This window comes from Ixodes scapularis, unplaced genomic scaffold (genome assembly GCF_016920785.2).
Source record: "Ixodes scapularis isolate PalLabHiFi unplaced genomic scaffold, ASM1692078v2 PGA_scaffold2__306_contigs__length_199485367, whole genome shotgun sequence".
NCBI classification, from domain to species: Eukaryota; Metazoa; Arthropoda; class Arachnida; order Ixodida; family Ixodidae; genus Ixodes; species Ixodes scapularis.
Window position 1 is genome coordinate 190,114,816 of NW_024609857.1, and position 21,864 is coordinate 190,136,679.

Here is a 21,864-nt window from a genome sequence, read left to right on the forward strand (position 1 = left end):
CACGAAGGGAATTCCTCGTGTGTTAGGTATATGATGCATACCTGCCAACTCTTCCGAATTTTTCGTAAAATGTACGAATTGGGTCTAATTTTACGACTTTACGAATCTTGCTTCAAATTTTACAAAAAAAAATTATATAAAATTTTTTTTTTTTTTAACTTTTATTTTTTTGTAAAATTGTTGCTGGCGGTATTTTGTACCGCCACAGAGGGCTATAGGTACCGTCCATGGCAGCGTCGTGGTTTTTACTACCCGTCTATTCGGTAGTCACGGATCCGAAACCAATCCAAAACCCAAAGCCTTTGTTCGTGTGTTCGGCGGCGCACGTTGGTTCGGCATGTTCAAACGTGTTTGGGCCTCTCAGTTTCGGCCAGTTTCAAGGCGAGCAATGCGGCTTCTACACGTCCTACACGTACGAATTCCCGTGCTTCGTGCCGACCAAAAGTGGAGAGAAGTTTGCATTCTTTAGCACGTACACGTGTGACGCAAGCGTTTCGCAGGGTGACTGCATATTGCTTCGCCTAAAGACCACGTCCACGGCCGCGTGAGTTTTACGAATTTGAGATTCCACAGGTTGGCAGGTATGATGATGGGACACCACCACATTGTTGATAGCCTGCCATCGTCCATTTGTGGAACAGTATCAACACTACAAACACTGCTTTGTCGCCTTTGTATGCATGCCAAAAGACCGGGCTTCTGTGACTTTTTTTACAGCAAAGCTGTTTATGGCTAGGGTTCCATGGATTTTACATGTGCGTCAACAAAACCTCTACGCTCGCACTGCCGCACGCGCCACATGCTCACGGCTTTCTCATATAAAAGATTCAAAGTAAATAACCAAAATAGAGCGTTGACAAATACGCGTGCAAGATGCCATTTGTGCAAGATGCCATGCCTTTTGCTTTAGAACAGTTACTGCTGCAAACGCCGGCGCCGCATGCGCACGCCTTCCCCGTTTAAAAGATTCGAAGTAAATAACCAGAAAAAGGCGTTGATGAAAGCACGTGCAAGATGCCATTTGTTTTAGGCTTTTGCTTTTGAACAGTTACTGCTGCAGACGCCTACACATGTGGCGCGTGGAACACCATTCCCTGTATTCTCCTTGATGCTTGAGTAATTTAGTAATAGGTCTATTAATTAGATCAGTTATCACTAGGCACCATTTTCAAGATCAGTGGACTCTTGGGTAGTTAATAAAGGTTTATCATTGCCTCTGTGCGACCCGCGTCGGCCATGTCTACGCTCACACCGCCCTCTCTTTGTCGTCGTTCCAGGCGCTTGCATGCCTAGTTTCTTTTCCTTCCGCTCTCCCGAGGGGTGGTCCCGCCGTGCGTGTCTACTTCCCGCCGGGCGGCGGTCCCGTCGCATGCTTATAGTTTCCTTGGGTTCCTCAGGGCAGCGATAGTCGTCCACGCGAAATAATGACCACCGATCAAGGCAACAATAAATGTGTGTGTGTGTACCTTTCGTCACGATGACCGCCATTCAAGGCAATAAATGTGTTTGTACCTTTGTTCAAAATTCTGCGTCACATTTGTGTAGTGTGCTAAACAGCTTTGCTAGTCATCCACCGTCAGAGTGGAATGGCTCATGATTTTTTTCTTGTGCATGCTTTATTTGATTAGCATTCGCTTCACTGAATGATGTTTCATCAAATGAAGCTAAAGGGTCAAGGATTTGCTTTTGCGAGTGAGTGCGTGTGTGCTGATTTGTTTATGATTTTTGCTGTGTGAACAAAGAAAATGCAATGAACTATAGTCGGTTACAAGTCTAGAAGGTAGGAGAAGCTCCTCCCACAAGCGTGATGCGCCCGTTTCTAATCACTCCGCAGTCGAAAGAAGAGTTCACTGGAAACGCTCCTTGTTCCGCTTCAATGGATTCCAACTTGTCTCCGATCCCACTTTTTAAGAAAGCGACCTTTGTATTCATCGGAGAGGGAACCGAGCCCCTGAAAGCAGCCTTTGTATCCATCGGAGGGGGAAGCTAATCCCCGAAAGTCGTATTTGTTTCCGTCGGTGGGGGAGAACTCTAATCTCCCTCTCGTTGCTTCCACAATGCTAGGTCAAAGTCGAAAGATAAAGCAAATATGTACAAAAGGCAAGACTCTTCTCGCGCGTTGGCCGCGACGTCACCGAAACGATGGGACGCTATTGGATACGGAGGTGGCGGAGGGATATATGATTCCCTTTGAGGGGCATTTGCCGCTACCTTCTTAACCTGTAACCGACTTTAGTAGTTTTGGAGGGGCAGTGTAAGGGAATGCCAATAAATACCGTAAAATACTGAGCATCCACCCATTCCGTAGTAAGTGCCCACGCCTAAATTTTGTAACGTTCGGAAAATACACGAAGGATGTATTTTTACATATTGTTGACCTAAGGGCGCTGTTTGCAGAAGATATTACAGTAGATCTGTAATAAATTTATTTTATGTCATGCCTTTGTTTGTTCCAGATCTCAGCTTTATTACTACGAGTTTGAATTGGACAGCTACAGTGAGTATCATACTTTGGAAGATCAATCAAAGAGGGGTGTTATATTTGATATGTTGATGACACTTACCTTCAATATTAACTGGAGTTCCTAAAAACAAAAACAAAAGACTAAATGGTCTTACTTATTTTAAGCTTTGTAGTCTACAAATAGGGTCCTATATTCTCAGTAAGCACCGATAAATCCCAGAAATTAACCCCGCCAAGCTAGTTTGATCAAAATGGGGGAAAACCAATACCCCAATTATAATGCATTTTAATCCAAAGTTCCAAGCAAGCTGGACAAGAATGACGAAAATAATCCCTGGAGAAGGGACACCTAGCTGTGTTTGGAGATTTTTGTAGCGTGAGCTACACTGGCCGAGGTTGAGCAGTTTCGCGTGGCTCTCATAATGAGCCGTGCTCATTATGCGGAGCACGCTCCACATAATGAGCACGCCGCCGCCGCTGCACGCTCCGCATAATAAGCACGACGCCGTGCGCCGTGCTTATCAAGCGGCTCCGGTGCAGCGTCAGACTTGGCTACTGCGCAACGGAGGCGCACAGCTGGGCACTAGGCGGCGCCAGTGTTGCCTCGCCGGTCTGCGTATTCCAGAGGGGTGAGGTCATAGCCGCGGCAGACGCACTGGCGCCGCCTAGTGCCCAGCTGTGCGCCTCTGTTGCGCAGTAGCCAAGTCTGACGCTGCACCGGAGCCGCTTAATAGTGCCTTGCATTTTGTGCGCATAAGCTCACGCTACGTATATCCTTGCATAGCCGAGCTAAGCCACTGCAATTTTTTTTTGTTCGTCCTTTGTCCCTTTTGTTCCCCTTCTCCAGGGATTATTTTCGTCATGGACCCCGAATTTGAGCTCTCCCTGAACAGAAAGAACTCGAGCTTTACGGGAAGAAAATCTTGTTTAGAGCTTTATCTCGTGTCGACCCCAGACACCGCACCTGATGAACTGTCTGCGAGGCTTCTCCTTGCTTCGGAACCACACACCTCATCTCGTTTCCTCTTTTATTTTTATCAGTACGGGGATGTTCCCCGAGGCTTTGGGAACCCGAAGCCTATGTCCTGTTTTCCTAAACATAAGCCCCATTAAACCCTCGTTTGACACCAAAACATTATACCAAAAAACACCGAATCAGCGGCAAAAGTTGAGATGCCATGGCTTTTGTGAATGATAGATTGTGTTAACGACGATTTCTACATGATACGAGTCTTTTCGTGCTTTCATAAAGCGGGCATTTTTTTAGAGGTATGCCACATACAATGCGAAAACCGTCGTAGTGCCGTCCAGTTTGCCGGCTCGCTTCTCGGCCGCACAGCCAGGTTTTCCCCCGCGTGACTCCGAGACCCCCCCCCCCCCCTCGCAGTTGCCATCGGGGACACGAACAAAAGCATCTACTCGCCGCGGTTCAGCCCTGACGGCTCCACCCTGGTGTACCTGCAGGCCGAGGTCGGGGGACCGCACTTCCAGTCTTGCCAGCTCGTCAAGGTGTGTCCCCGCCTCAGCCCGCGATCTGTCCATCGCTTCTGCACAAACCCAAAAGGTCGACCTTCGTCGGGACATGGGCCCATTCCCGGCCTCCAACCAGTCGATCGCTCAAGCACGAACCCGAAGAGTCTATCCTCTTTGGGAAGCGTGGTGGTGGTTTACGTGCAAAAGTTCAAACAAACAAATTGGCAGTCTTCTTGGGGTTTCCCAAGGGTGTTTTCTAAATGCTACGTATTTAGAATGCCCGAGCGGATTTTTCGTGAACTGGTGCTTTAACTCCCGGTAGGCCGCTGCGTAATTGCAACTGGCTTCCCGTTTCTGCTGGGCTACATGACATGCTGGAAGCGACAAATTAAATATATCCCAGATATTAGTGCCAAGAAGTTTTGGTGGCAGTTTCTTTTTGTGACATCACGACTGGGGTTCGCCTTGCCACGAGGTCGCGAATTGTGATCCTTGCTACTAATCATCGGCTGCAAACAATGTGTTCAGTGGTGTGCGTAAAAAGCATGGTGGAAGCTTAGAGTCGTCGCGTCGTTAAATCAGCATCGTCCAAGTTGACACTGTGACACCGGCCTTATTTCCACTTATGTAAGCAAAATTAATTTGACTAAAGATGTCATGTGAGCATTTGACCAATCGTGGTTTGCCAACCACGGCAATGCTTTTGATCGCACACATCAGAACAGGAGGAGTGTGTGGTGGAAATTCGTGTACATTTCTGTCTTTATAATTCATTATCATTGTTAATTAGGGGTAATGAATTAGTGGGACCTGCTAAACTTAGCGAGATGTAACTCCACAAACTTTAGCGGCCGTGCGACAGCCAGAGTGCCTTTTTCTGCGCTCTCCGAGTCTCGCACCTCGCATTTTGGGCATTTTTTTTTAGGGCATTTTGCACTTTAGGTTATGTTGACGAAAATTTTTTATTTTGTTTCAAATTCTGTTTTTTCTGCTGAACTAGAATTATTTAATCCAATCGAAAATTTAATTTTTTATTAATTTTTTTCTTCTTAGTATTGAAATTTTAGTTCTCTTAGTGTATGGTGGCTGGAAGGGGAAGTGTGCCAGGCACCGTATGCGTGCAATGATAAGGAGGGGTGCAATAAGCGAGGAAAGATTTGAGAGAGCCTGGATTGTATAGAGACTCCATCTGAAACCGTGGGAGTGTTTCCAATGTAATGGCGGACGCCACCGGCAAAGGAGGAAAGCAGGTGGAGAGGCCGAGGCGCTCGCAGACGATCAGCGTATTCGTCACCTCCTCGCAGCTCGAATTACAAATGCAGCCAATAAAGCACGTGACCCCAATCGAGCAGTAGGGAACTCTCTGTAATCTAAGCTCTCTCAAAATTTTTGCCATCGCCTAACTCGTCTGCTGGCTGCAGCGGCCCTAGCGGTCCCCAAATATTTCTTTGCGGAATTTAGGTGCATGACCCATTTAACGGCTGAAACGTGCACAACTCGTGTAAGTTACAGAAACCTGCATCAAAATATAGAGAAGTCATGTGACCTGCCAACACACGCGCTGCGGGCAGCAGATGTGATGCAATGAAAATGTTTTTTGCCACCGCGAGGAGCGCTGCAGTCTGCAGACGAGTCGCTTTCATTGCAACTCTGTGCAACCCTCCGCTCCTGCCCGCCACACTTCCCCTTTCAGCTACCATACGTAGTGTAATAAAAAATGTGCAACACAAAAACTGTTAGGTTCATATCTTTAATTCTAGTTCGGTACTTTTGAAAACCTATGTAGGTGGCAGGAATAAAAAAAATCAACCCTCTATAATGGCAGGTTAAAGGCCGACAACCATACTCGAGATTCTGCAAGGCAGAAGATCCTGCTCACCATGGGGGAGGAGAAAACAGGCAGCGGTGGACAGGGTAGAAGAGAGAGGAGGAAGTGAGGGAAAAGTGGAAAGCGCAAATTGGTCATCGGCCTTTAAGGAAATAATGGTATCTATGTACTGAAAAACATTGTTTTGAGATAATTGAGTTTAAAGTAAAAAAACAGGTGAATAACAAATTGCTATTGGCACCACTACCCTCAGAGTCATTTCTTTAATAGCCACTAGCTTGGTAGTCATTGTTAGAGTCATGTTCTCGCTTTTCGGCTTATTGCCTCTCTTGCCGGGCCTCTTTCGTGACCTGCCGTGTCGTTTGACCGCAAAGTATATTCGAGTGCGGTCAACTTCCCTCGGCCACTTGATGGTGTTCCACCCAGGGTTCAGTCCACAGGACTTCAAAATATTGGCTCGTACAATGCCACCACCATTGAATGAAAGAACAGCATTCAGTGTCGCCATTTTGTTGTTCAAAAACACAGGCGCTTGGAAGTACACACGTGGAAAAAACATGCACAGCATCTCGAAAGTGTTCGGGTTAAAGAAAAAGCTGAGCAATAGTTGCCAGATAATTTTTAAGATGTGGCTCAGTCTGAACATGCTTTTAAATCTGGTATTGAATTTTCTTCTCGTATCTCAGAAAGGGCGCGTCGCACCCGCTACTTGCTTTCGGAAAAAGTGTTTTTCACCCCGAAATATGACTTTTGAAGGATGGTGTAACAATAGAAAATGTGAAAAAAAAAAAAAGAAAAAAAATTGTTTTTTTAATTATTTTAGGCTCTCAAAAATTCTTATACTCTCAACAAATCTGTAAGTGTGTCGGTCCCTACGACGTCGCAAAGTTTTCCGCCCAGCACGGCGCCACCGCGGATGTGGCTGGGAAGTGTGCCTAAACACCTGTTTCGCTGCCAAGGTCAGTTTGGACCAGGATGTAAGATAGACAGGTGGGGAAACGGCCCATAGAAGCCTACCGCAGCGTTGTGACCGGATTGTGTACTTGTCTGCTTGCGGGTACCCCCGTTTTGCGACAGATGGCGCTGCGGCGAGAGGAAAAAAATTGGAATCGAATTTGGATGGAACTTTATGGGAGAGTGCGCAAAATAAACCGAGAGCACGACATTTCTTCATTGAAAGTCCACGATAAATCATCTCCGTCAGTTTAGCCGGTCGCCACCGGTCGCCCACTCGGTGTGAGAGTTTGCGGTGCTTCACATAGATGGCGCCACAGAAAAAGAGAAACCCGAGGGGGACACAATCTGGTCACTCATTTGGCTCTCGTTTCCCCACCTGTCTATCTTACACCCTGGTTTGGACCGACACATCGGCAGTTGTCAACTTCGGAAGACCGTCATTTTCCAGTTTTGCGGGAGAAGTCGGGTGTCGCTTGATTTTTGCTGAAGCACGTTGGATGTCAGTATATCGAGCAAAATTATGCACCAGAAAATTTATAGACTCCACTCAGGTTGGATGGCAAGAAAGGAGTGGGCAGCTAACAAGTAATAGGCTCATAAGGACTGTTTCTCGCTAGTAACCTTTGCCCCCTCCCTCGTCTCTTTGCAGTGCAACTGGGAAACAAAACAGACAGTCATCGTGGTTGACAGGGTCAACTCTCCAGTCGGTGGGTGCAAACTGCCTTTGCCGGTGGGCTTGCAGGCTGCTGATTATCGGAAAAGCTCGTTGGACACACTTTGTTATCCTTTGTTCTTTCTGGACTACTGGCTCACTGTCTTCAGTAGTATGTAGCGTAATGGAATGAATAACTGCGCGAGTTGGTACGTACTTGTCTTGAAACAGCGCGACAAGACGTGGACAAAGGCTGCTTCTACATCATTAGATAGCGACGTGGAATTTTTAGATCGGGGGGACGACGCATTGACACTGTTGAACCGATGATGCCGAATCATTTGTTGCGCAGGCGCAATTCCACTCTGAGTAGAGGGTTGTGCGTGTATGTATGTTCTATCTTGGTTCTTGAAAAATAAAACCAGCCAGTTAGTCGGCGTTCGTGTCGTTCAGTCTCTCGCTTCGTCCGTGTCTAGTCGCACTCTTTGATGATGAGTATTGTATCTACTCGAATATAAGTCGACCACTGATATAGGTCGAAGCCTTTATATTAAACTCGCAGAGAATAAAAAAACAATAATTTGAATACTATAGGTCAACCTTTTTTTTCTCAAAGAACAGAGGAAAGTTTGGGCAAAAGAGTGAAACAAACCTTTATTTACAGCGTTCTTGGCTAAATCGCAGCGCTACGCCAAAAACTTAATTATCGTCAGAACTTCCAGACATGTCAGCTTCGTCGACATCTACACAAATTCGCAACAATACCTCACCAACACCGTTGCAAAATGGCGACAACAAGAAAGAAAAGAAGGTGGAGACGGGCGAAGCGACGGAAGATTAAACATAAAGACGCGAGCACCGCTGCGATCCACTGCTAGCCGCTGCGAGCCTCTGTGAGCAGTAAGAAGCGGTACCTCTACTTTATTTTGCTGCGCGTCCGCGAGGAGGAGAGGGATGGAGGGAAGGGGATGGGTCAAGGTGTGTGGCGCGTTGCATACCCCTTCGACCCCTTGCGTCGCGAGGGGCACGCGTGAGCGGCGCCGGCCACTGCAGCCGCGATATCCGACGCCCGAGGAATTTGAAGAGTGGCGGCTCTTCAGGTGCTGCTGTTTCGATTGTTTTTGTGCACCAAAAGCTTTCTGTAATAGAAAGCGGCGTGGCATTACGGCGACACCGGCTTGGTGACTCTCTAGCTTGGTGCCCTCGTTAGGGTCACGAATTGAGGTTAAACTTCTTTGGTCACGATTGTAGGTCGACCCTTGACTTTTGAAAACATTTCTGGAAAAAAGAGGTTGACTTGTATTCAAATAAACACGGTAGTATATAGCAGCGCATTGTTAGCAGAAACAAGAAATTGCTGTTTCTCTTTTTTAATATGTTTTTAGAACCAAAAGGCTCTTATCAAAACTATACTAAACTTTGTTCTACTTTACGATGGAGTACAGAGTACGCTAGGAGCCATCGAAGCCAATTCAGTGCCCTGCAAGTGTCGTGTGACCTTTGGCAAGGGTGAAGTGTCACTTGAGGTGCGTAGTCGAGTGATGCGTTTTCACAGCACTGGATTGGTTGAGATGACTCGTAGCATTCCCAGCGTCCCATTGTATGGCAAAACAGTGTGTAGGGTGGTGAAAAATGTTCATTTGAGGCACTAATTTATGCACTAAGTTTTGGTGCCCACCAGTCAATACTAATTTGAATTAATACGCAAAATAACGCCAATGTCACATTATCAGCATCGGGCAGGGCACTTCAGACTTTGCGTGAGCTCCGTTCGTGCAGATATAGCCAATGTACTGTCTTTACGAAACAATAGAGATTAAAAGTACTTCAAACCTTAGCATCTTGCAATGTTATTTTGCTGTGGAAAAATAAGTAAGGGGGAACTGGTAAGTTATCTTGAAGATTTAGTGAATCGGACGATGTAAAAACGCTTGTATCAAACACGTATTATGTTACCCTGGCAAGTGCCTTTTTTTAAACAGATTACAGCCATCAATACGCATTTCCGACCATTCTTGACCAGCTCGGTGCACAAAACCAAACTTAATGGTCTATCGGTGGGCAGTTTACGGGAGATGATACTCTCTGACCAGATTGGCCACGACTGAACAATGTATGTTCAGTCGAAGCGACGCTTGAGGTGCGTAGTCGCTGCTCTGTTCAGTGGCACCAAGTGCTTATTCGAGTTTTATATTCGTTCCGTGTTTTCGTTCAGAAACACTATGATGGGGCTTTGCAAAATCTTCGTTTTTTTCCTTGCGCATGTGTCGCAACTGCTATCGTTGTAGGGGCTTGGGAGCAGCCAAGCTGTTTAAACAGCTTTTCTCTTTCCAAGTCTCCCTCCAACACTGCATTTTTTGTTGCTGTTAGGAGAGAAGCGATTATTATTATCATTAATATGACCTTCTAATTTCAGTTTTGTTTTCAAAACTCGTGCTCTGGCTACTCTGTCCAAATTGGAGGAACGACATTGAAGCCCAGTCTGGCTTTTTTTTCTTATGAACTTCTACTCTTTCCAGCATTATTGCTCATTCAGTTGTCTAAAAGCACAGTTATTTTTGTTGGAGTTTCTACGGTGGCCGCTGCATTGAGTGCCAGTTAAAATGTGACTGATCTGTAGCCGGGTGCTGTTAAAACTGTTGGTCGATCCGTGGTTGTGCTACAGATCTGTCCCGTGTTGCGTTGTGAATAGGGGCGTCACATGTGAGCATCGGTCTTTGCATGCAAACTCTGACTGCAGGGAATGAGTTCCCTGGCCTGTACCTGCGCTCCCTTCCTCACAACTGCTTCATCAGCGACCTGAGCACAGTCATTCTCTCCAGCTGTTGGCACAGCAAGTGGGTGAGTGACCAATAGCTACCTCGCACCTACCACACTCTTTGTTAACCCTTTGATGGTGGTTGCCGTACATGTACGGCGGTGATTACAGATGTGAAAATTCCCATTTAAACGCAAAACTGCGCACACCCCGAGAGGTATTGCTTATTGTTACGTCTTTGCCGTATTCGCGCCATGTTTCACTTTGCTGGGGCTATTTATAGTTTCTAAACTAGATACTCTGCGCACATGGTACGCACAAGATGGTCGCTCTGCGTGTTAGCTGCTTTAGCAGTAGTGGCAATTGGGGCGCCAGCTCCTTTCATTGAGACTTTTAACGCCCCTCACAATTTAATATAGAATATGAGAGCTCATCATCCGACAGAGAAGCCTTGTAAAGTGCCTCTGGCTAGGAACCTAAAACCTCCGGAATGTCGCGAAAGCGGACGCATTAAAATGAAACCGAATGGATGGAAGGTGACGACTTTTTGCCGCGAGTAGTATTTTTATTTGAGGCTATCTAAACTTGAACAGCTCGCAAGTACTGTACGTACTCGTGGTAGGTCATTTTCAAAAAATTGTGTGCATTGACCCTTTACTTATTCTTTAAACAAAATCCGTCCACTGGGAAACATGATATTCCTAACGAGTGTGTTAGTAAAATATATAATTTCATTAATGCGAAAGCATTAGCTGGTCCCATGGAGCGAAGCTGGCAGCATCTGTAGCCATTGTCTGCAGCAGTGAAAAATGGCACCCAAGTGCCCATAGGCTGAGTGAAACGGCATTTAAAGTCCCATTGGCTGTGACGCGTCACATCAGATGCCTTGTCACAAAACCCAGCAGGGCCGCTCGAAGTCAAAGCGGACGTACCTCAGAAATAAAACACAAAGAAAAGCACAGCAACACAGATGGATTGTCACGGAAGCCGTGGAGCTGGCGGGCACGCTGCACTGGTGCAGTGGGGGAGCGTGATGTCATCGCCGGAGCACCATCAGAAAAAAGCAAATGTGGCGCGCTCCTTTTAGGAATGCGCTGTGTGTAGGAATACTTTCCCGTTCCTACACGTAAGCGGTCTTAAGGTACTCCGGCGATTTTTTGAGCTACCTCAACTAACTATATTTTCTGACTCCCGAGCCTTTACCCTTTCTGGTATGGTATTTAGTATCGCGAAATTCATAATTGTTATTGCGAAATGGGCAAATGAAAATGATGCAAAAACCAACATTCAAATATACCCGCACTTTTCAGTGTCGTGACGTCAGTGGCGGGCAGGCTTGCCAGGCGAGCGAGCAGTTTAAAAATTAGGATATGCCAATCATTTGTTCGGTGCTGGAGCGCGGGTCCTGGAGCGAGCTTCCAAAGCATTCATTTGACACCATTAAACTGCTTTGAATCAGTTGGGAACGAATTCTACAGTCCAAAGAGTGAACCCCTGCACTTCCACTGACGTCACTTTTTCGTTGTTGCCAGTAGAGACTTTCAGTTTGAAAAACACGATGAGGACCAAATTTGTAAACTCAATAACTTTGTGAAAAAAAAGTTATTTTAACCTAATATTTGGGATACTATTTTAGCGATGTTGTTTGGCGAGTTTAGCAAAATTTCAAGCAAATCGGGGACCATGAAAAAATCGCCGGAGTACCCCTTTAAGTGTCTGCCGAATTTTTACGGCAAAGCTGTTAAGGGCTAGTTTCCCCAGTCTCGTGTTCGTCACCAAATAAATGTCGACAAAAAACCCTGGACAGATACCTCCGTCTATGAGCGACAGCGGCAACCAGACAACCGGCTTGCCAGTTGTCTGGTTGCCGTTGTCGCTCATAGATGGTGGCAACTTTTCCAGCCTTTCAACTTTGGTTTTCACCAGAGTGGAAAGGCTGAGTTTCTCTAGGTGGCATCCTAGAAGTTGTCCTTGATGTCGTCCTAGATGCCGTCCTCGAAGTCGTCCTTGAGGTCGTCCTATATGTTGTCCTCAACTTCGTCCTAGAAGTCGTCCTTGAAATCGTCCTAGATGTCGTCCTGGAGGTCGTTCTAGACATCGTCCCCGAGGTCGTCCTAGGTATCGTCCTTGACGTCGCCTCTGAGGTCATCCTAGGCGTTGTCCTCTGGGCGTCGTCCTAGACGTCGTCCTTGAGGTAGTCCCACCATAGTACAGCTTCGCTGGTCTTCCTTCTTCACCAAAGTGGGAAGGCTGAAAGTTTTTTCTTTCGGTTATCTAGTACTGGGAAACATCTTTTGGGAAAACAACCTGGTCGTGAACGTGTTAAGACCACTTTTCTTACCGTAGCAATCTGTCTCTAGGGAAACACTTAATTTTTTGTATTTCTGTTTTTTAGGAGGTGATTGGGGTCAACACTGCAAATGGGGACCTGCTCAAACTGAGCAGAGGTATGTATTCTTAATTGATTTTTCCTTTTCTTATTAGCCTCTGTGAGAAACAAGCCGTGTTGTAGTTTATCAGTTCACGTTGTAGCTAGTGAATGTGCCCGTAGCTTGTGAAACCTGATGGCTACACAAGTCTTCAGACTTTCTAAACTTGCCGCTGAACTTCTTATATCAACCTTTCTAAGTATTGGAGAATTTCTCAGTTAACAAAATGCACAAAAATCAGGACTTGCAAGTGCTAAGCATATTTATATGGCATTCCAAATGTGTCACGCCCTTTCTAACTGTCCTTCTGTATACTTCATTATACTACACAAGAAGTATACTTCTGTTGAAAGATTCCACTGAAAGTTGTGAGCCCAAGCACACAGCCTTTTACAGCGAAGCCTGTTATGTTCTAGGATCTAAAACTGCATCTGCGGATGTTGACAGGAAACTGCCCATTAATCGTTGCAAGTATGAATAAATAAAAAAAAAAAGAGGGGGCAACCAGCGTGAATCAGCCTTCCTTGGCATTATTAGATAGTGAGGACCTGATCCCTTGTTATCATCTCTAGGCATCGTCCTCAAGGTCGTCCTATAAGTTGTCCGAGAGGTCGTCCTAGAAGTCATCCTTGAGGTCGTCCGAAAGGTAGTCCTAGGCGTCGTCCTCTAGGCCTCATCCTAGAAGTCGTCCTTGAGGTTGTTCTAGACATTGTCCTCAAGGTTATCCTAGAAGTCATTCTTGAGGTCGTCCTAAACGTCGTCCTCTAGGCATCGTCCTAGACGTCGTAAAATTAACAGCTTCGCTGTTCCTCCATCTTCAGGTGAAGTGGAAGGGCTCTACAATTTTTTGTCACTACCTTGGTGCATGTTGAAGACCCAAGGTTACCAGTCATACTGCACTCTAAATTTTTCATCTGCAGCATTGATCAGTGTTGCCATACCTTAAAAGCAAACCGACCTCTTTCTGCCTAGACATGCTACATCTAATTTGCTTCACTTAATTCTCAGTATGACGTTCACATACTCAAAGTTTCAGTGCATTTCTGAGCCCCACATTATTGATGTCTTGTCAATCACTTTGTTTCCTCTGTAAATCACAATGACTGGCTCTCCTTCAACATTGCAGGAAAGTACACACGTGGGCTTTGGTCATAAAAAGGTTGTACTAAATAAGACGTAAAATAGAGTTGTCCGATTGGACGATTGCAATGACGAAAGGGTAAATGAGGAAATTTATATTTGTGCAAACCAACTTTGAAGTTCTGAAAAGGAGAATAATCAACCACACTCACTCGGTGCAGATGGTCTTTGCGATATGGCTTCCTGAAACAGAAAAAAAGACAAAAAAAAAAAAAAAACAAGTTGCTCAGTTTGATTGATGGTTGAGGACTTCGGGGACCCTAAGAAGGCTTTTAGGGACCCTAAAGGTTTCAGACACCTCTATTTAAGAGCTACTTGCCTAGAAAGTGCAAACTTTCTTACAGTATGAGATTGTCAGTCAAGTTCTGTCAAGTCGGCAGTGACCCATCATCCTTTTCTTTTGGTTCTCCAGACGAAACGGTGGGATACTGGCAGGTGCTGACGGTCAAGGAGAATTTCATTGTGGCTAGTCTTTCGGCTCTCAACTCCACCCCACACATTGTGAGTGCCCCTTCGTTCATCCTCTGCGCTCTCAAAGTAGTCTTGCCCTTCAGATTCATAAAGCCATCACCATAATCGTAACATTAGCCCCTTTCCCACACTATTGGGGCAAAAATGGTGGTAACACAGAAAGCATCGTGCATTGTTTCGTGATGATGTTGTTCGGAGGGTCTTGGTACGAATTTCTTGCCTCGACATCGCAAATTGCGTTATGCATAGCGTCTTCGGAAGAAAGCCCTTCAAAAGCTAGTGCTCAAGCAGGAGTAAACGCAAAGTTTGCATCTCTTGCGATCGCACGTCCCTGCTTTGTCCCCGCTCTTCTGCATCTTCCCATTTCCTCCAAAGCACACGCTCCTTTTCTTCTTGTCTCTCTCCCCCACAGTATCTGTAAGCACGCTCGCTCAGCACGTAGGTAACGAGGACACACATTGTGGGCACATTGTGCGCTAGAAATGTGATGCCTTTGACTTTTAGAGCGCATGTGGGGCAAGTCGGGGCGGCCGTTGGCCAACTGATGCCACCTCCTGTCGCATCTTCCGCCAGGTGGTGGGCATGCTGTCGCCCGAGGGCTCAGTGACCGTCTGGACGCCGCTGGAGCAGGACGACAACAAGGTGTCCGGCATCAGCTGGTACATCCTCCAGTTCTCGCCTCCGGATGAGTCCAGTAAGTGCTCTTGCAAGTTCTCTCATTTTCTCGTGCAATCAAGAAAGTGAGAAATTTTTGGAGCACAACCTGAGAAGTTCACCGTGGTCTGAAAAGTAACTGTTGTTCACAACCGCAGTCTTGTAGCATGACCTCCCATCGACTGCGACACATTCCGTTCACAATGCATCAAATTAAGCTGTCGATCGCTGCTTTTCACTTCTTTATCTTGCAAGCCATTACAATGACAGTGCATCTCCACTTCCTCATGCAGCAGCTTCCTAAAGAAATTCCTAGATCTCTTACAGCAGAGCTGTTAATTGCTAGTTTCCCCAGTATCGTGTCCGCGGGCAAAGAAATGTCAACACAAAACTCTGGACAGCTACTGCCATCTATGAGCGACGGCGGCTTGGTGTTGCAAAAAAAGAATCTGTCGTTTTCCAGGGCACGTTTCCTGGCACTCTTCGTTTTGTGCCCCTCTTTGGTGAAGGCTTGCTTTTAGAGCACAGCTCTTAGGCACCCGTTTCCGGCGTGAGCGGCGTCAGCGTAACCGCGCAGTGCATTATGGGAAATGTCCCATAATGCACCGCGCGAGCCCCCCCCCCTTCCCCCCCCCCCCCCCCCCCCCCCCCCCAAGCCACGTGACCCCCCCCCCCCGGAGGACATTGAAGAATCAGGGGTATACCCTCCCCTGAGTACCCTTCCCTCCTCCTCCTCAAGAGCTGCACTCCAATTCGGCATTACGGGGAGTTGTAAACGGCTTTCACTTTTTTAGTTACGAACCTGCAAGGTTTTGTTACTTGAGACAAAACAGTGTTCCTGATTTCTCACATCGTGCAGGATTGGTTTACAGTGCGGGAACTGGCAGCAAACTTTTCTCTTTTTCCAGACATGATCTTCGAGGCCACCCTCGTGACGCCAAAGAACGAGTCCGACCTTCCTCTGATTGTGTGGCCACATGGCAAGTGAAAAAGAAGCATGGTTTCCTACCTCCTTGCATTTTGCCGACCGAAAGCTTATTTTCCGTAACATCTCGAGAGCAGGTGGTACCCGAGCTACCTTCTCAAAAGCGGCGTCCCCTTTGTTCACGTTCCAGGTGGTCCTCACTCGTCTTACCACGCCGGCTTTCAGCTGTACCCCATCCTGTTTGTCAAGTGCGGCTTTGCAGTGCTGCTTGGTAAGTGCCCCTCTTGGAGCCAGGATCATGCTCTTGGTGCAGAAACTGGAATCTGGGAACATACTCTTAGGCTCGCTTCAGACACGGCAATTTGTCCCAGCGTTGCAACATCTACGACACGGGCTCCCGAGTTTGCAAGCAGCGAGCACCAGAGCTGCATTTTCTTAGCATCATAATTAAAACTGTAATTTTTCTACACTATTAAGAGTAAAGCTATGCCGATTTTTATATCTTCGAATGGCATTGAGAATACATATTGATCTCCCTGAAGCTACTTAGCTGCAAAAACGAACCATTTCAAGACAGCCAAGTTAAACCCCATTTTCAGTTATTATCATGGCCACCACAAGGGGTTCACATGAAAATATTGCATACCTGACTGTCTGCTGCCACGTCGAATGTCTCCGAGTTGTTAGAGTTCCTCACCCGTTTTTAGCCGGACCCGATCTCAGCAGTTCATATTGCGGCTCAAAGATCTAGGGAACAACTTACCGCACCTGAAGCAGACCTTATAAGACTAGTTTTTGTTTTCCAAACGGCTGTATACTGTAAACAACTTTATTTTTACGGGCTCAGCATTTCGCGGATCTTGTAAAGTGTGGGTTTTGGCAACATATTGCTGGCACACAACTTTGTGATCTGAATTTATATGCTAGTATTCATGACCATGGGGTAGTACATTTCGTGATAAATTTTTCGTAATAATTTTCGTGTCGTTAAACTCTGAAAATTAAGGTCCTCGGAAAATTAAGTCATTCATACTTAGTGGTACAAATGATACTGCTTTTAACAAATAGGTTCAAGATTATGCTATGCTAAATAAAACATTGGAGCCATTGATGCCCAGACGTCTGTCTGCCATTGTTTTCCCAAAAAATTATACAAGCTCAACTGACAGACGGGTAAGCACAGAATGTGTAACAGGCCTTCCAAGGAAGAATGTGTAACAGGCCTTCCAAGGGCATAGCGCACGACTGCTCCTTCCCCCGCTCACCGCGCCATAGACTTCACTCTGGAGTGATCCGACCACCGGTCCTGAGTAGCTCAGCTTAGCTCACAATCTCAAGGTGGTGGGCTCAAATCCTGCTGGGGGACTCAAGTCTCGTTATATGGTTTTCTATTGGCGTAACACTTTTCAATATTGTTACAGCCATACGTTACAGAACTGAATGGAAATAGGCTGATAAAACAGATTCTGCGTTGAAAGTGCTTCGTATGCTTCCAAGATGCAGAATACCAGCAACTAGTTACCTAAATCAGCATCATATTCTTGCATTGATAGGTGCATTTCATTATGAGATCACAACTGTGGCCTTGCTGGAGAAGGAAATTTTCTTTTAACTAAACTTTTTACTCTTACGCTTTACAGGGGAAATAAAACTTTCTTATCTTGAAGGATACCTATGGGCCTTGAATAAAAGCCAAGGGACTCCTCGACATTGTTGCTGTAAAGCAGATCAGAAGCTTTCACGCTTTAACAGAGATTCTCGCACTAAAGAGTGTTTGTCTCATCAACGCATGTACTTGGATATATGACGAGATAGTACTTCAATTGTGAAATCACGATATTTAGGAGGTAGGGACACTAGAGAACCCAGTTTAAAGAGGTGATAATCAAGAAAAGCTGCTCCAATGGCTGCATGTTTAGCAAAAAAATCTTCAAAAGCTTGACTACTTCTTTTTTTTTTTTTATTCTACTAAATACTGCGTGACCTCGTTTAGAGTCATTGTGATGTCTCAAAATGCCTCCGGATGCCTCCATTTGGCTGACCCTGCTGATCTGTCCTGTAGTGAACTACCGGGGGTCAATAGGTTTTGGAGAGGACAACCTGCGATCCTTGATAGGCAAGGTTGGACAGCAGGACATGTTTGACGTCCAGGTGAGTGGGTGGCCATCCTTTCTTGAACACAACATTTGATTCCATGTTCTTAGACTGATATTGCAAATAAGCATGGTTGTGCGAGGGGGGGTTTGAATCTAATAGTGCTATGTCATTTATGTATCATAATCAAGGCAATTTCACTGCTTGTGAGCACACAAAATGAACTGATGATGATGATCATAGCCTTCATAGTGCAAGATAAAGCCACAGTGTTCCAGCTGTTTTTGCAGTGTTGAAGGTTTATACGACTCTGGGCTATTTGATTCAAAGCAGTATTCACACATCCCTACAAATAAGCCTTTTCATGAGCATGAGTAGGCTAATAATAAGAGCAGGGCAAGAAAAAGGAACAGGTTAGAAACAAAAGTGTTAGCAGTAGGTCTACAGATGTACAAGTGTAAAACCTATGATAGTTTTGGTAATCTTAAAAAATCTAAGTCATGAAATGTGGAAAATGGCCCTCATCTACCATGCAATTTATATGAATCATGTTTTACTTCAGAAATAACAATCTGATATTTTAATTTCATGCCTCGAATCAATCCTCATATTTGATAAATACACTAAACCGGATATTTGTCATGATGGTGTGCATGAAAACGTGGCCATCGTTTTCTCTGCCCTGCTCGGCGGTTTATAAGTATTGGGACAATACTTTGATTGAACAGCGCCACGAAGGAACCTCAATAAATGACGCTGGGACTAAGAAAGTGACACGTCATACACAAGTAAGCACTCGCGCATGTATGCTGTGTTGGCTTTCTACGCCCAGCGTCGTTGATTGGTAATCCTGCACGGTGCAGTTCAATCCAAGCACGAAAAACTATCAACTAGCCCAATCCCAAGCACCATTGGAATGACTTCCTTTTTCCTTTTTTAACTCTTAGGCTTGAAACTAGAACAAGATCCTGCAGTTTGCAAAATACTTGTTTAACGTGAATCGGGAAGTGCTGCATCCAGTCGTTACTCTTTACGTGTGATCTGAGAGTTTCGGACGGCCATTTGGTTCATGTTCCAGGAAGGGAGACTTTTTGTTTGGATTTCATTTTTCATTGTTTCACAGCATAGCAGCATCATTTGGCAATTTATTCAGTGTGCACGTACCATAAGAACTCGTAATACCTCAGCAGACCGTGCCAGACCAATGTTGAGTAGCTCTGGCTGTGAAACGGAGTTGCACAACTACCCATCGGGCATTTCGCAGTGTGCCGCCGAGGTGGCTGCGCAGAGGGACGAAATCAACCCCGACAAGATGATCATCTTCGGGGGCTCTCATGGGGGTTTCCTGGCGTGCCATGCCATTGGCCAGTTTCCGGTAAGCTGCTCTCATTCAATCTCGAAAAGAACTTCTGCAAACATTTCTCGGTCTGTGCCTCACCAATGGATTCTTCCACCTGGTTTCAGAGCTTCTACAGGGCCTGTGTGATTCGGAATCCAGTTGTCGACCTGTCTTGTGAGTTATAGGCAATGGTGTTTTCACTCATCGCATTTTACAACTACAGTCGTAAACAGTGCAAGTTGAAACGACCGAGCAACGACTGAAAGATACAGGTGGAACCAGCCCGACATAAGATGTTGAACTAACAATGAGAGGTGGCATGCAGACGACACTCCCGTGGACAGTGCTAGGTGACTCGGCATGTTCTTGTTCCACATTTAGGAGCAGTTCGATGTGACTCATTTTCACTCTTAGCTACACCCGCCCACCCTTAGTGTCGCCTTCTTTACCTGAGCGTGTGGTCCTTGCTCCAGTCAAATCATTTTTCCGACATCTGAACAGGCAAGCATGATGATAAATAACTACAGTAGAACGTTGTTGATACGTTTTTCAGGGGACCGTGGAAAAGAAATGTATCATCCGGGAAAACGTAACAACCGATAACGCACTTAGGGGGGGGCTCTACATGAGATAGGAAGCAGCTCTATACAATGGTTTATTTTATGTGTACTTACAGAACTGTTGAGGGCTCTGACACTCCAACTTAGTGTTTTGCCCCCAAGCCTGTTTAAAGGCTGGTTGATAAAAAGGAGCTTTCGTCTCGATCTCCTTTCGTTTGGCAACGATGCTGTTCAAAGTTGACGGCGCGAGTCCGAGGTCTCTTGCGATGTCAGATCTCTTCTGGCTGGGATTGCGATCCACCGTCGGAAGTATATCAAACTTCTCTTTAAAAGAGAGTGCCTTCCCTTTCGCGATGCTATGACCGTCGTCAATGGGCGCAAAGCACACATACCTACTTCGAAACACAACGGTTCACGCAATCTAGCAGAACAGAAACTGGAAGCTCAGCATGCATGCAAGTGCACCTTATGCCAGAGAAAGAAAAGGACAGATGAAAGAGAGAGCAAGAGAGAACGAGCGTTTGCCGCCTCGCCAGCCTTGCTCCCTGTCCGAGCAGTACTCTAGGGTCACACCCGGGCAAAATGGGAAGCTGTGGCAAAGCTCAGCAGAGCCCAGCGAGGAGAGACGGAAAAGAGGGAGAAAGGAGTAAAGGGAAGACTGGTGTCTATGCGATCCACATTGCATGATTCAGCTTTGCCCCGCTAGCTTCGCTTCGAAGCCAGCGTGGCAGGCTGGCACCCGGCGCGCCGAGGTGCCGTGATGCTGATATTTTTGGACGTTAAAACTGGGAAAGCAAACGTAACAGGTAGGAAACTAATACATGTATCTCTGCGGAGTTAAAACGGGACCGGCATTTTTGAACGTAATGGCCGGGAAAACGTATCAACCGAGAATGTATCAACGACGTTCTACTGTACAAGCAAGCCCACTAGCACCACATGTGCAGCAATGGTGCTCAGTTCTCAAGTATGATCAGGTGACGTCATATAGCATGCCATTGCGACCTTGTGCGCATGCGATCTCTCGTCGCTAGTTCAACTTCTCACGGCAGGGCATCGCCACTGGTATCTTTCTGTCGTCGCTCAGTCGTTTCGTTTTGCATTGTCCGCGACTGTGCAGTCGGACAATTTTGCAACAAGCACCTTTACTATGAAAATTTCTGTTTGAGGAAGTGGGACAAAGTCCGGGTCCTTTTCTGACGTGATCTGTGTGTTTTTTTACAGCGGAGCTGTTAAGGGCTAGTTTCTCCAGTATCATGTCCGCAGACAAAAAAATGTTGACACAAAACTCCAGACAACTACTGCCATCCATGAGCGACGGCGGCAACCAGACGACTGGCTTGCCGATTGTCAGGTTGCCGACAGCGTCCTAAGCGCACACCCTCAGACCGGCCGCGTATTTCGAGAGGCATCAAGAACGGCCAGCCATGCCATTCTTGCTGTGCAGTTACCACGTCACCGGGCCGTAGGCACATGATGTCGTTTCCCCTGTGTGCACAACTTGTATGCACAACAACGAAATGGCTCTGTCATTTTCCGCGCATCGCACGCACGTCTTCATTCACCATGCTTTCAGTGATTCCACTCCTGTGCCAAATGCACCCTTTTGCGCCAAAGGCGATTTGCTGCGCCATCCTGATAAAAATTCGCCATATTGCGCGAAATCGTGCCAACCTGCATGACTGGCCGAATTATGCGGCGACTTGCACCACCCATCATAGCCACACGCAACCTGAGCCAAGGCAAAGTGAGGGCCCCCTAGCGGCCGTGCTGTCAACCGCGGCAGGTGCTTCTGTCTGAGGCAAACCCAAGCCTTTCATTGCACAGAAAGTTGCATCAACAGCTGTGTTAACTTTTTTTATATTATAAGAAATATATGTTTAGTAATCCATATATAAGAAATATATGTTTAGTAATTCATATATAAGAAATATATGTTAAGTAATACCAGAACCAGGCGGAAAAATCCGCCTGGTCCTGTTATGAAACCAGGGACCTCACCGATTCTAGGCCCAGGACCAGGCAGATTTTTTCGGTTGCGCACCAGTCACCTAGCTGTGTTCGGAGATTTGAGTTTGTCTTTAGTCCCCCTTGTTCCCCCTTCTCCAGGGATTAATTTC

The 21,864-nt window shown here is 46.2% G+C and overlaps 1 protein-coding gene across 5 annotated transcripts in view; it reads left to right on the forward strand.

The window, feature by feature from the left end:
- LOC8036083 (acylamino-acid-releasing enzyme) overlaps nucleotides 1–21,864 on the forward strand; it is a 78,696-nt gene that overhangs the window by 49,205 nt on the left and 7,627 nt on the right. For all 5 annotated transcript variants that reach the window (XM_029986042.4, XM_040500264.2, XM_029986045.4 and 2 more), the window contains 12 exons: nucleotides 2,457–2,497; nucleotides 3,852–3,973; nucleotides 7,372–7,429; nucleotides 10,115–10,215; nucleotides 12,528–12,579; nucleotides 14,114–14,202; nucleotides 14,746–14,866; nucleotides 15,735–15,806; nucleotides 15,942–16,022; nucleotides 17,814–17,902; nucleotides 19,110–19,220; nucleotides 19,310–19,358. In XM_029986042.4, coding sequence (XP_029841902.2) covers nucleotides 2,457–2,497; nucleotides 3,852–3,973; nucleotides 7,372–7,429; nucleotides 10,115–10,215; nucleotides 12,528–12,579; nucleotides 14,114–14,202; nucleotides 14,746–14,866; nucleotides 15,735–15,806; nucleotides 15,942–16,022; nucleotides 17,814–17,902; nucleotides 19,110–19,220; nucleotides 19,310–19,358 — 986 coding nt within the window. The remainder of the gene's footprint in view (nucleotides 1–2,456; nucleotides 2,498–3,851; nucleotides 3,974–7,371; nucleotides 7,430–10,114; nucleotides 10,216–12,527; nucleotides 12,580–14,113; nucleotides 14,203–14,745; nucleotides 14,867–15,734; nucleotides 15,807–15,941; nucleotides 16,023–17,813; nucleotides 17,903–19,109; nucleotides 19,221–19,309; nucleotides 19,359–21,864) is intronic.